The sequence below is a fragment of the Amblyraja radiata genome, chromosome 18, assembly GCF_010909765.2.
Source record: "Amblyraja radiata isolate CabotCenter1 chromosome 18, sAmbRad1.1.pri, whole genome shotgun sequence".
NCBI lineage: Eukaryota > Metazoa > Chordata > Chondrichthyes > Rajiformes > Rajidae > Amblyraja > Amblyraja radiata.
This window is the reverse complement of record NC_045973.1, coordinates 7,553,247-7,566,372: the sequence shown is the minus strand read 5'-3', so window position 1 is coordinate 7,566,372 and position 13,126 is coordinate 7,553,247. Positions and strand designations below refer to the sequence as shown.

The 13,126-nt window shown below is 47.0% G+C and overlaps 1 protein-coding gene across 1 annotated transcript in view; it reads right to left on the bottom strand.

The window, feature by feature from the left end:
- Positions 1-13,126, bottom strand: part of slc25a26 (solute carrier family 25 member 26) — a 125,500-nt gene that overhangs the window by 10,304 nt on the left and 102,070 nt on the right. Inside the window, exons 7-9 of the mRNA XM_033036667.1 lie at positions 12,531-12,600; positions 5,130-5,194; positions 3,955-4,028 (exon numbers count right to left, since the gene is read on the bottom strand). Coding sequence (XP_032892558.1) covers positions 3,955-4,028; positions 5,130-5,194; positions 12,531-12,600 — 209 coding nt within the window. The remainder of the gene's footprint in view (positions 1-3,954; positions 4,029-5,129; positions 5,195-12,530; positions 12,601-13,126) is intronic.

Genomic DNA, 13,126 nt, shown 5'->3' with positions numbered 1-13,126 from the left:
AGGAAATAGGTGTAAACCCTGGCGGGGGGGGGGGGGGGGGATTGTGTTACCTAATATTGTAGAATTCAATGTTCATACCCTAATTGTGGACCACCCCTCATCCCATGCTCTCCACTCACCCTTCAGCCATTTGCCCAGTGGAATTCCCCCCCGATTACATAGAGCCTAGAACCATGGGATCCAGAAGATCTCACATTAAAGGGTCAACTGTTCGGGAGAAAACGCCAAGGAATTTCTTTCCCCAGTCTTTGGAAATGTCTTTTTCCTATTTTTTAATTTATTTTAGATACAGCGCAGAAACAGGCCCTTCGGCCCATCGAGACTGCGCCGGCCAGCGATCCCCGCACGTTGACCCACTATCCCATACACACCAGGGGCAATTTAACACAAGCCAATTAACCTACAAACCAGCTGGTCTTTGTAGTGTGTGAGGGAACCAGAGCACCCGGAGAAAACCCATGCGGGTGGGTTTGGAAGGCAATGGAGGTGCCACTGACCACTATATTCCTGATTGAGATTGATGGAAAGGTTAAGGGAATCGAAGAAGATACAGGGTTAGTGCGGGAATGTGGAGCTGAGCTGAATGATCGCTGGTTGACTGAGCAGGGGCGAGATGCAAATGACCAACTCCTTGTTCAGCTTGGTTGGTGTTTAGCCCTGGATGATTGTTTCCGCTCCTCTTATTGACAGCGAGTTCCAGGCGGTAACATTCAACAGCTGAAAAAATGTACCCTTTACTCTTTAAAAAAAAATTAACATTTTAAACATGTTCTCTTGGCTCCGAACCCATCAGTTACAGTGAACAGCTTCACTCGTTTTAAATCCAGCACCAAGTGGTACATCGGCCAAACCTCCTCATGAACTTTCTTTGCTCCAAAAAGCTACGTAGTGCATGATTTGGTAACGCTAACCACCCCTTCCCTGAATCTGTGCCGCACTCTGGGTTACAGGAACCCCCCCCCCCCCCCCCTCCCACACACAAATCTCCCTCTTGAGGTTAGGTGTCATGAGGTTGAAGCCTGTCCTGCTTTTTGTACAACATTATGGGCCTGTCCCACGTAGGCTATTTTTTAGGTGACTAGGCTGTTGCCAGGGTGTCGCCTGTATGGTCGTGAGTCGTCTGCTCAGTCGCCCAAAGAATCGTAACATCTTTCTGGTCGCCGCCGGATTTCCAACGTTGAAAATGTTTCGGAGACAGTCGGCGACAGTGGGTTTGACGACAATGAGCGTAGCTTGACTTCTCCTGACGTAGGGGCTGTCGTAGTTGTCGGTGTAATGATTTTATTTCAAATTTTATATCGAAGGGGGGGGGTCCAGTTGCCGTTTTTTCGGCGACCTGCTGCTGCGACTATGACAGTCGCCTAAAAATGCTTAAGTGGGACAGGCCCATTACAACTCTGCTCTGTATCCTACCCCCAATTATGAAATAGGGACTCCTTCCTCCACCAGCCCTTTTCTGAATACTACTTTGAATTATTCACAGATGCAGCATGGGAACAGGGGCCTTTGGCTCACCGAGTCCACGCCGGCTATCTGTCACCCATTCACACAAGGTAGGATGTTAGCCCACTTTCCCATCTATTCCCCATACACTAGATGCAATTTACAGAGGCCACATAACTTAGAAACCCGCACGCCTTTGGGACGTGGGAGGAAACCGAAGCACACAGAGGAAAGCCAGGCGGTCATAGGGAGAATGTTTGTGAAGACATACATAACAAAATGCAAACTTCTCCAGGGGAAATCCTAAATCCTTATCATGAGCAAAGAGCCACACCAAACTAAACCTTCAATTCCAAGAATGCATTTTGGCCCTTTGCTAATGATAAGGATTTAGGATTTCCCCTGGAGATTTTATGCATGTTTGATTAATGTATCGGAAGAACAAGCAGTTAAAGCAATTGTTCATAATAGAAAATCTGCAGACTTCTGCTGCATTTCCTTCCAAGCAGGGTTACATGAAACATTGTGAACCAAAATATTCTTAAATTGCGGTAACAGATTGTTGAATTTGGCCCAATGAACTGTCAGGACAAACATGTGAAGGGGAATGTACATTAGTGGGGGGTACGTTCTGTTCAAAGCATGGACCTCACTGTGCGTTTAAAAAAATACCTGTAGCTGGAATAAAAGTCTGAACATCCTGTGCATCTTCCATTTACAACAGAACAGCTGTTGGACTAAAGTCTCCCACGGTGGCGAGGAGGTAAAGTTGCTGCCTTAAGGGGCTGTCCCACTTGGGCGACCTAATCCGCGAGTTCTGGCGAGTTTGCCCTCGACTCATACTCGCAGCATGGTCAACACGAGGTCATAGGAGGTCTTTGTAACTCTCCTTCATGCTCGAGAGTGCTCCCCGTGTACTCGAGGCCATGTTGAAAAATGCCAGAGTTAAAAAAGGTTGCCATGGAAAAAATCGATACTTTTTTTACTCGCAGGTTTTTCTCATAGTAGGTCGTAGTAGGTCGTCATGTTAGTCGTAGGTAATCAAGGGTAGTCGAAGGTAGTCGTAGATAGTCTTCATCATAGTCGAAGGGAGGTCGAAGGAGGTCGTCTTCACTCTCCGCTATTCGGTATCCAATTTTCCCATAATCGAGGGTAGTCGAAGCTAGTCTTCAACATGACATTTTTTAAAACTCTACTAAACTCGCAAATTATGTCGCCCAAGTGGGACAGCCCCTTTACAGCTCCTACAGCGCCAAAGACCCGGGATCGATCCTGACTAAGGGTGTTGTCTGTACGAAGTTTGCACTTTCTCCCCGTGACCCGCATGGGTTTTCTTCAAGATCTTCGTTTTCCTCTCACACTCCAAAGAGATACTGGTTTGTAGGCTTGGTATTTTTTTTTCCAATTTTTCTGGCACTTCTTTTAATCCGGACTAAATTACAGGAGCGCCCTTGAAATCCCTCCCGGAGGTCCCAATGAAAATGTGGCGCCTAGGGTGGGCGAGGTGGCCGATTAGAATTAGAATTTAGAATTAGATCTGCCTCATTGTTCCGCCTCATTGGGACTTCCGCAGCTGGGTGGAATTTGCCCCCCCCCCCCCCTGTGGCTGGGGCTCTGGATGCCCGGCCCGGCTGGAGCCAGCAGATCCGTTCCCATAGCTGACATCCGAGGCCAAGTTTGTGGGCCGGATTCTCAGCGGCCTTGGCGGACCGGTCCAGCCTAGACCGTGATCTGTGTTGGTCCGGCAAAACGGATAATCCAGAAATGCTCTGGAACCAAGGGTGCCGGAAGAAGACGGAAGACGGAAGGTGGGGCCGAACTGTTATTTAAGGACAAGAAGCACAAAAAAAGGGAACTACAATAAATGTTGCAACGTCAGATTAAATAGCCTTTCTTGGACGACAAGACCAGATTTCCCCCGACCATGGGGGAACTGACTGTACTTTGTGCCTTCCACCACAGTGAAGAATGCTGTGGTGGATGTTTGTGTTAATTTTTATTGTGTATTTTGTGTTCTTTTTGATTGTACCGCTGCTGGCAAATTCATTTCACTGTGTATGTGATGAATAAATCTGATTGATTGATTGATTGAACAGTAAGGACATAATATATTTGGGCACACACTTTACATGTCAGCCAATTTTACATGGGTGCCAGATCAGCTGCGTGCAATATTGATACTCTGTTCGTTAGGGCAAGCTAGATTCAAACTGATACTTGATTTTTCTACACAATACTAACATTCGGTAGCATGGTGGTGCAGCGGTAGATTTACTGCCTTACAGCCGCAGAGACCCGGGTTCAACCCCGACCACGGGTGCTGTCTGTATGGAGTTTGTACGTTCTCCCCGTGACCTGCGTGGGTTTTCTCCGAGATCTTCGGTTTCCTCCCACACTCCAAAGACGTGCAGGTTTGTAGGTTAATTGGCTTAGGCATAAACGTAAATTTTCCCCAGTGGGTGTAGGATTACGGACATACTTGCCAAGTCGGAAAGAAAGCTAAAACCTTACCCAGAAATCCCTTGGGTGTTCCAGATATTCTTCAGGGTTGGCAGCACCTTTCCACTTGCAGTCCTTGTACCTTTCTGCATCAATTGAAAGCACAGATCAGACATCTAAAAAGAAACCCGGTCATAAATTATTTATTTCATCCTCTCTTCCTTCACGATATCACAAGTGGTACAGTGTTCACACTGAGTGTGAATTGTTTCTGTATCATCGCATTGGAAAAGTACTCCCAAACGCAGCTGATTTTGTACCAGGAGAGGTGTAGCCGGCGCAGGCTGGAATCAAAGGCTGGAGTAATTGTTGCTCTTGGTAACAAGGTCAGGGACTGGGGCGCATATTATGAAGGTAAATGACAAGAGAGGGGGAATTGATTAAGAATAATCAGGGATGTACCGGCAGTGGAGAGAAACAAAAAAAAACATTCAAAAGAGATGGAACGTAGATAAAAATGCTGGAGAAACTCTGCAGGTGAGGCAGCATCTATGGAGGGAAAGAATAGGTGAGGTCTCGGGTCGAGACCCTTCTTCAGACTGATGTGGGGGTGGTGAGTGGCGGGAAGAAGAAAGGAAGAGGCGGGAACAGTGGGCTGTGGGAGAGCTGGGAAGGGGAGGGGAAGGAGGGAGAAAGCAAGGACTACCTGAAATTGGAGGTCAATGTTCATACCGCTGGGGTGTAAAAAGAGATTGGATAAGTCCACTCAGAGTCATTCAGCACGTAAACAGGCCCTTCGGCCCAACTTGTCCATGCTGAACAAAGTGCCCCTTCTAAGCTAGTCCCATTTGGTCCATATCCCTCTAAACCTTTCCCCTTACTTGGGGAAAACAAATGGGCTATGGAAAGAAGGGAGATAGTACATTCTTGATGGGCAAAATGGCTACTGCAAAATTAGTAAACCATTATTGTTCACACAAGACTATCAACGTAAATGATTATGATCCATCAAAATAATATACAGGTACAAGCAAGGAACTGCAGATGCTGGTTTACACAAATGGACACAAAGTGCTGGAGTAACTCAGCAGGTCAGGCAGCATCTCTGGAGAAGGGTCCAGACACGGAATGTCACCCATCCATGTTCTCCGGAGATGCTGCCTGAGCCGCTGAGTTACTCCAGCACTTTGCTAAAGTGACATACGACGTCCGTTTTTCTTTGCTGCGATGTTATTCCACAAACGTACCTTTGCTAACATGATTCTTGTCTTTGCCACATCCAAAGGTGTGGTGACTGCAGCTGAAAAACCACCTGAAAACGAGACAGGTTAATCTTAAGCTCACGTGCCAATGGCGGCTGTATAATTATATCCTGACGTTAATACTCATTTGCTGAACTCCACAACAAATCAGTGCTGCCACCCTCGTTCCTACAGAATCTTTTGTTCAACCTGCCCGAACAATTTACCCTAGCAAATAACGTGGAAAAACCACAATCGAGAGGAATCCATCAAGATTGGGAGAGGGGGGGGAGATTAAACTTCCAATTCGAGAGCCCAGCGCTCCAAAGAGTGACGTCAGTCAGTGTTGAAGCATAAAATCCCTCTTGTTTTCAGATGTGTGAACTAAAGAAACAGTCAAGTTCTCGACAGTAAAGCCCCCGGAATTGTAATACATGCAGAAGGGACTGAACATTGCCTGACCCTTCTGTCCTGGGCCTCCTCCACTGTCAGGAGTGAAGTCACATGCTAATCGGAGGTAGACCACCTCATATTTCGCTTGGGCAGCTTACAACCATTGGTATCAAGTGCGCAGGAAGGAACTGCAGATGATGGTTTACACTGAAGATAGAAACAAAATGCTGGAGTAACTCAATAGAACAGGCATCTCTGGAGATCCCCATTCCTTCTCTCCAGAGATGCTGCCTGCCCCGCTGAGTTACTCCAGCATTTTGTGACTTACCCATGAATATGATTTTTCTAATTTCAAGTAACCCCTGGATTTCCTCTCTTTCCCACCCCCCTCCCCCCACCGCACCCTAGTCGTCCTGCTGGTTCCAATATTTGCATGCATACATCCCTTTGTTATTACCTCTTCCACAACCAACAATGGACCATTGTGGGCTCCACCTTTCCTTGGTCATCGGTGCCGGCTCTGATCTGTCCTGAACCTTTTCATATCGCTAGTTTCCCTCTCCCCTGACTCTCAGTCTGAAGAAGGGTCTCGGCCCGAACCATCACCTGCTCCTTTTCTCCACAGATGCTGCCTGACCCGCTGTGCATTTGTGAATCTTCCCTCTGCGTTACTAAAGGGGGTTGGTTACTGCTCGGTCAGCATTCCCCAGGAGTGTGTATTCGGGCAGCGATCATACCGCACCCATTCAATGGCTTCTAGCTGACAACGACTATCACTGATCATCCCCACACACAAGGACACAGAAAAAACCTCACGATTAAAGGGCCTGTCCCACTTACGCGATCTGGCTCGCAAATTACGCGACCTCATGGTCGCTTGAGGCGTACGGGCACCGTATGGCCGCGCGGGGCTCCGAAATTCTTGCAATGGCCGAAATCTTTGCGCGCCTGTCGGCACGCAGGCGCATTGCGGTCGTACGCAGCGTCTTGACGGCGTACGCCAAGCGCATGGCATTGCGCGATGATGTCACCGCCCGGTATGGCGTTGCGTGATGACGTCATCGCCCGACGCCGTGCGACGCCCAAATTCAGTCAGCCCGCTTCCTGCCCAGCTGATTGGTAAGCATGACGCAAATGACATCACGCGCGTACTTAGCGTGAACTTTGTGTGAACTTCGTGTGAACTCCGCTTCCGTTTGGTCGCGCCAAACGCACGCAATCGCATGCAAGTGGGACAGGACCTTTAGTGATTAGGCAAACAATTGACATAGGTCTGGTCGACAGAACTATTCCTCTCCCACTCCCCCCTCAAGATGGAAATGTCCGAGACTTGAGGGCATAACTTTAAAGTGAGAGGGTCAAAGTTTAAAGTTTTAAAGCAAAAAAAATGTGCACGAGGTAAGTTCAGGATTGGTGACCCTCGGACTATCCTTGATCCCACTTTGCTGGCTTTACCTTGCACTAAATGTTATTCCCTTATCATGTATCTATACACTGTAAATGGCTCGATTGTAATCATATATTGTCTTTCTGCTGACTGGTTAGCTGGTTAGCAACAAAAGCTTTTCACTGTACCTCAGTACACGTGACAATAAACTAAACTAAACTAAACTTGGCATCATGTTTGGCAGAGACATTGTGGGCTGAAGGGCCTATTCCTGTGCTGTACTGTTCTATGTTCTATGAGGCCTGAGGGGCAGATTTTTCACAGAGGGCAGTGAATATCTGAAACGAGCTGCCAGAGGAGGAGGTGGGGGCTAATTATAATTACAAAGAGTCTGGACAGATATTTGGAAGGAGAAGTCATTTTAACAAGGTGCGTCACGGTGGCGCAGAGGTGATGTCTTACACTCTTACAGCGCCAGGGACCCGGGTTCGATCCTGGCTACGGGTTCTTCTCTGTACGGAGTTTGTACGTTCTCCCCGTGACCTGCGTGGGTTTTCTCCGGCATCTTTGGTTTCCCTCCACACTCCAAAGACGTACAGGTTTGTAGGTTAATATGCTTGGTATAAATGTGAAAATTGTCCCTCGTCTAGGATAGTGTTAATGTGCAGGGACCGCTGGTCAGTGCGGACTTGGTGGGCCGAAGGGCCTGTTCCTGCGCTGTAACTCTAAACTAAACTAAATACCATCTTTACAATTTCAGAAATTGCATCTCAACAGTTCCATAGTTAAAATAGGAAACGCGCTCCAATCTATCTTGTAGAGTTTGTATCGCAACTTTTTTTTCCAAAAACCTTTAAAAACCTCCTTTTAAATTTGCCAGTGTTCTCATTGCTGCCTTTTCTCTATATATACTGGTCAAGTGTGAAAATGCTGAAACCCAACACTTGACTGCCTTGATCTTTCTGCCCATTGGAGTCTTGCCTGTTGACTGGTAAGTTTTACATGACATTTTATCTATGATTTCCACTGGCTGCTGTCCCACCCCAATGGACAGGAGAGAGTGGGTGGGATAAAGGAGAAAGACAGAATCAGACCATTATCACTCTTCTTCTTGTGTATGGCGTGCACAGCCTAAAGTTGTAGGACCAACTTGTTCTATTTGATCTTATTTGATTCTGCACGCTGGGTTGATTGCATTCGTCGAAACAGGGCGGACCACGTGAAGGTTGCAATCTCCCACCCCGCCATTATTACTGCACCAACACATGACCATTGCCCCTGGCAATGACTAATTATGATCTCGTGGCGTTAACTTCAGTAAAGAGCGGAAAATTGTAGGGTTTTGATAAGGGGGTAAAAAAATTATGATCAGAGTTCGTGCGGCACGGTGGCGCAGCGGTAGAGTTGCTGCCTTACAGCGCCAGAGACCCGGGTTTGATCCTGACTACGGGTGCTGCCTGTACGGAGTTTGTACGTTCTCCCCGTGACCTGAGTGGGTTTTTTCCGCAATCTACGGTTTCCTCCCACACTCCAAAGACGCACAGGTTAGTAGGTTAATTGGCTTGGTGTATGTGTAAATTGTCCCTCATGTGTGTAGGGTGGTGTTAATGTGCGGGGATCGATGGTCGGTGCGGACTGGGTGGGCCGAAGGGCCTGTTTCCGTGCTGTATCTCTAAAACTAAAAAAAGCTCTAAAAGACAGGCTGCTCTTAGATTCTGCTCATCCCATATACCCACCACCCTTTGCATTGAAAATGTTGCCCCTCAGGCACAGTGGTAGAGTTGCTGCCTAACTGCACCAGAGAGCCAAGTTCGATCCTGACTACCGGTGCTGTCTGAACGGAGTTTGTACGTTCTCCCTGCGACCGCGTGTCCAACTTAGTTAAGAAATGCCACAAAACCCTTCAGAAAAAATGGAGTTTTGTTCAAGATTCATTAAAAAAAAAACCTGATTTACTTATATGTCTCTTACATTATAGAAACATAGAAAATAGGTGCAGGAGTAGGCCATTCAGCCCTTCAAGCCAGCTTGACCTTCAATATGATCATGGGTGATCATCCAGTCTGAAGAAGGGTCTCGACCCGAAACGTCAACCATTCCTTCTGTCCAGAGATGCTGCCTGAGTTACTCCAGCTTTTTGTGTCTATCTTCAGTTCTTACATATCCGAAATCTGTACCCCGTTCCAGCTTTCTCCTCATATCCCTTGATTCTGTTAGCCCTAAGAGCTATATCCAACTCTCTCTTGAAAACATCAAGACTTAATTTAAGACTTTTAAGACTGTGATCTGATACAACACTTGCTTGTTTAAACTAATCGCACTTTGATGAAACGTGGGATCATGTTGGAAAACGTGCTGATGCGAGGCCAAAGTTTCCACACATGACACTTCACTACCTTATTGATTTAGTGTTCATTTAAAGAGCACAGATGTTGGGCAGGCAGGTTTAAACAGCTGTCCTGAAAGTCAGATTTACAGTTGTCATGCTGTATTTTGTGAAAAGCAAATGCCCTACTGTTTCCCTGCAGCTTTACCAAATACTTCAGCGGTGAAACCTCCTATGTTGAGCTAAACAGTTCATAGCAACACAGTAACGTAAGTTATTATTAAGTTATATACCGCAGAATCCTTTTCATAAGTTTACACGTGATAGGAGCAGAACAAAGCCGTTCGGCCCATCAAGGATGAGTCGAACACTGTAATAACGCACACCTCCAGATTCAGAGACAGTTTCTTCCCAGCTGTTATCAGGCAACTGAACCATCCTACCAACAACCAGAGAGCAGTCCTGAACTACTATCTACCTCATTGGTGACCATCAGACTATCCTTATTGCACTTTGCTGACTTTACCTTGCAGTTAACGTTATTCCCTTATCATGTATCTGTACACTGTAAATGGCTCAATTGTAATCATGTATTGTCTTTCCGCTGACTGGGTAGCACACTCTTCACTGTACCTCGGTATACGTGACAATAAACTAAACTGCAAAAAGTCTACTCCGCCATTCAATCATGAGAGATCTATCTTGCCCTATCTGAACCCCATTCTACTGCCTTCTCCCCATAACCCCTGACACCTAACACGGTGGACAGCTTGATTGTACTCATGTATGATATTTTCTTTGACTGGATAGCGCACAAACCAGAGAACCATAGGTTTAAGGTGAGGGGAGAAGATTCAATGGGAACCCGAGGATTAACTATTTTGTACACAAAGGGCGGTGGATGTATGAAACAGCCTGCCGGAAGCAGAAACTATCACGGAGTTTGTACCTTCTCCCCGTGACCTGCATGGGTTTTCTCCGAGATCTTCGGTTTCCTCCCACACTCCATAGACGTACAGGGTTGTGGGTTAATTGGCTTGGTATAAATGTAAATTGTCCCTAGTGTGTGTAGGATAGTGTTAATGTGCGGGGGTCGCTGGTTGGTGCGGACTCGTAAGATCATAAGAGATAGGAGCAATATTAGGCCATTCGGCCCATCAAAGTCTACTCTGCCATTCAATCATGGCTGATCTATCTCTCCCTCCTAACCCCATTCTCCTGCCTTCTCTGACACCAGTACTAATCAAGAATCTTTCTATCTCTGCCTTAAATATATCCACTGACTTTGCCTCCACAGCCTTCTGTGGCAAAGAATTCCACAGATTCACCACCCTCTGACTAAAGAAATTCCTCCTCATCTCCTTCCTAAAAGAACTTCCTTTAATTCTGAGGCTGTGACCTCTGGTCCGAGACTCTCCCGCTAGTGGAAACATCCTCTCCACATCCACTCTATCCAAGCCTTTTATCCGCACTCTATCCAAGACTCGCTGGGCCAAAGGGCCTGTTTCCATGCTGTATCTCTAAAACTAAAAACTAAAACTGGCTAGTCAAATTCAAGTGCGGTCTCATCACCCCCCCACATTTTTGTCTGCCCCACTGCAAGGTTTGTCAATGTACGCCTACTTTGAAACACAGAAACATAGAAAATAGGTGCAGGAGTAGCCCATTCAGCCCTTCGAGCCAGCACCGCCATTCAATATGATCATGGCTGATCAGCTAAAGTCAGTACCCTGTTTGAAGAAGTTCTCATCCTCTGAGCCGCCAGAGGAGGTAATAGCGATGGCTACAATTACAGCGTGTAATTGAATTACTGGTAGTTGAAGCAGGTACTATCACATGTTTGTGAAACATCAGACAGGTACATGGATAGGGTAGGTTTAGAGGGGAGATAGGCCAAAAGCAGGCAGGTGGGGCTAGTGCAGGTGGGACAGGTCAACTGCATACCTGTAGACCTACCCTATCCAAGTACATGTGTAATGTTCGCTCGCCACCGTGAGGAACAACGGAGCACCTGGCGTGGGGGAACTGATGTGGGGGAGGGGGGTGTTGGAGAACAAAGGAGGAGCCGGCGTACTTTGTAACTTTGTCAGCGCCGTAGGTGGCGGCTAGTTGTACACCTTGGGTGTCCAAGCAAAGAATTTCACTGTGCCTTGTCACATGTGACAATAAAGTCATCTATTCCATTTCGTAAACATGCGATAGTGCCTGCCTCAACTACAGTGAGATACTTTAGTTTAGTTTAGAGATACAGCGAGAAAACAGGCTCTTCGGCCCTTCGGCACACCGGGTTCGTGCCGACCAGCGATCCCTGCGCATTAAGGCCATCCTACACCCACTAGGAACAAGTTTTACTTTTACCAAGCCATTTAACCTCCAAACGTGTACGTCTTTGGAGTTTGGGAGGAAACCGAAGGTACCGGAGTAAACCCATGCAGGTCACAGGGAGAACGTACAAACTCCGTATAGACAGCACCCGTAGTCGGGACGGACTTGGGATGGGTGCATGATTAAGAAGGGTTGAGAGGGACCTAGGCCAAGTGGGACTAGCTCGGTTAGGCAACTTGATCGGTATGGACAAGTTAGGCCGCAGGCCCTCTTCCCATGTTGGGTAGCTCTCCAATTCTAAGCAGACTAGTACATTCTTGATGCACCAGTTGCCCAAACAAAAACTAAACAAGGGTGGAAAAAAAAAAAATCGCAGTAGAAAAACTGCAGCAGCAGCAGAACGAAAAGGAATGCTTTGCTAAGAATTCAACAGCAGCAATGTGTGACAAGACATGATTCCAGTTTGTGCAGTGCCTGAGGCCAGGCCAGGTGCCAATGCCCTGTGGTAATACTCCACACAAATATCCAGCCACTGACACCCTCAGTGCTCCTCACCCTAATTAATCTACACTTCTGTCAAACCCGTCACATGAACTGTTAATCACGGGTCCTTAGTAACACGACTTTAAAGCCCTAAAGACCAGTCTGGAGCAGACAGCTGCACTCTGAAGGACCAAGTAAAGGCCTCCCGTCACTGAGAGATTTGCCTTTCCCTCCAACACCGCAGAGACCCGACTGACAGTTTTCAACTTTCCCAAACCTCAAATTTGTCAAGTACAAATTGTTTATCAAACACAAATTGCTTGTCCGTCAACCGAGGCTCCTCCTCTTGGTGCTTTTCTGCTCTGTGGCTCTGCCCCACCCACTTCCAGCTTTCTAAACCACCGCTGGCATTTCTGAAGAATGTTTTAGTGAACTTCATTTCTTGGCAGGCTTCACTCTCAGCCCTCACTGTGTATTATTTAATCCCCGGCACCTGCAAATGCTCCACAGACTGCAGATTGCCAAGAATCGACCGCACTATTCTGCTTCCACGACCACAGGACCTGCAAAGTGGAGAGAGAGAGAGATAAAAAGAAAAACATCATTTTCAGTTTTTATTCCAAATCGTTCAAAAAGCCCTTGGGTTCGCCGAGACGCTGAGAACTGATTTTCGCAGAGTGTGTGGCTATTTCTGTGCTATTTCGTGATGTAACGTACGCCGCTTCCCAAGAAAAAACTAGATGTATTTTAGCATACATGCATCTTGAGAAAATAGCTGGGAATACAAGTGTGTGTGTGAATCAGGGGTCAGGCATAAAGCAGGAGGCGCGGCCTGCAGGTTTGCAACTGTGCCAGTGGAACCTGTCCAAGTGCAATTTGTTTAGCAATATTCAGACATCTGTGACTCTTCAAAACATAATGCTACTCTGCTGTAACATTGTCAAGACGTTCATTTTGCCGTCCTCCCATGAGTTAGCGGGCGGCAGCAAGATGGTGCAGCGGTAGAGTCGCTGCCTGACAGCGCCAGAGACCCGGGTTGGATCCTGACCTGTCTGTACGGAGTTTGCACGTTCAACCTGTGACCGCGTG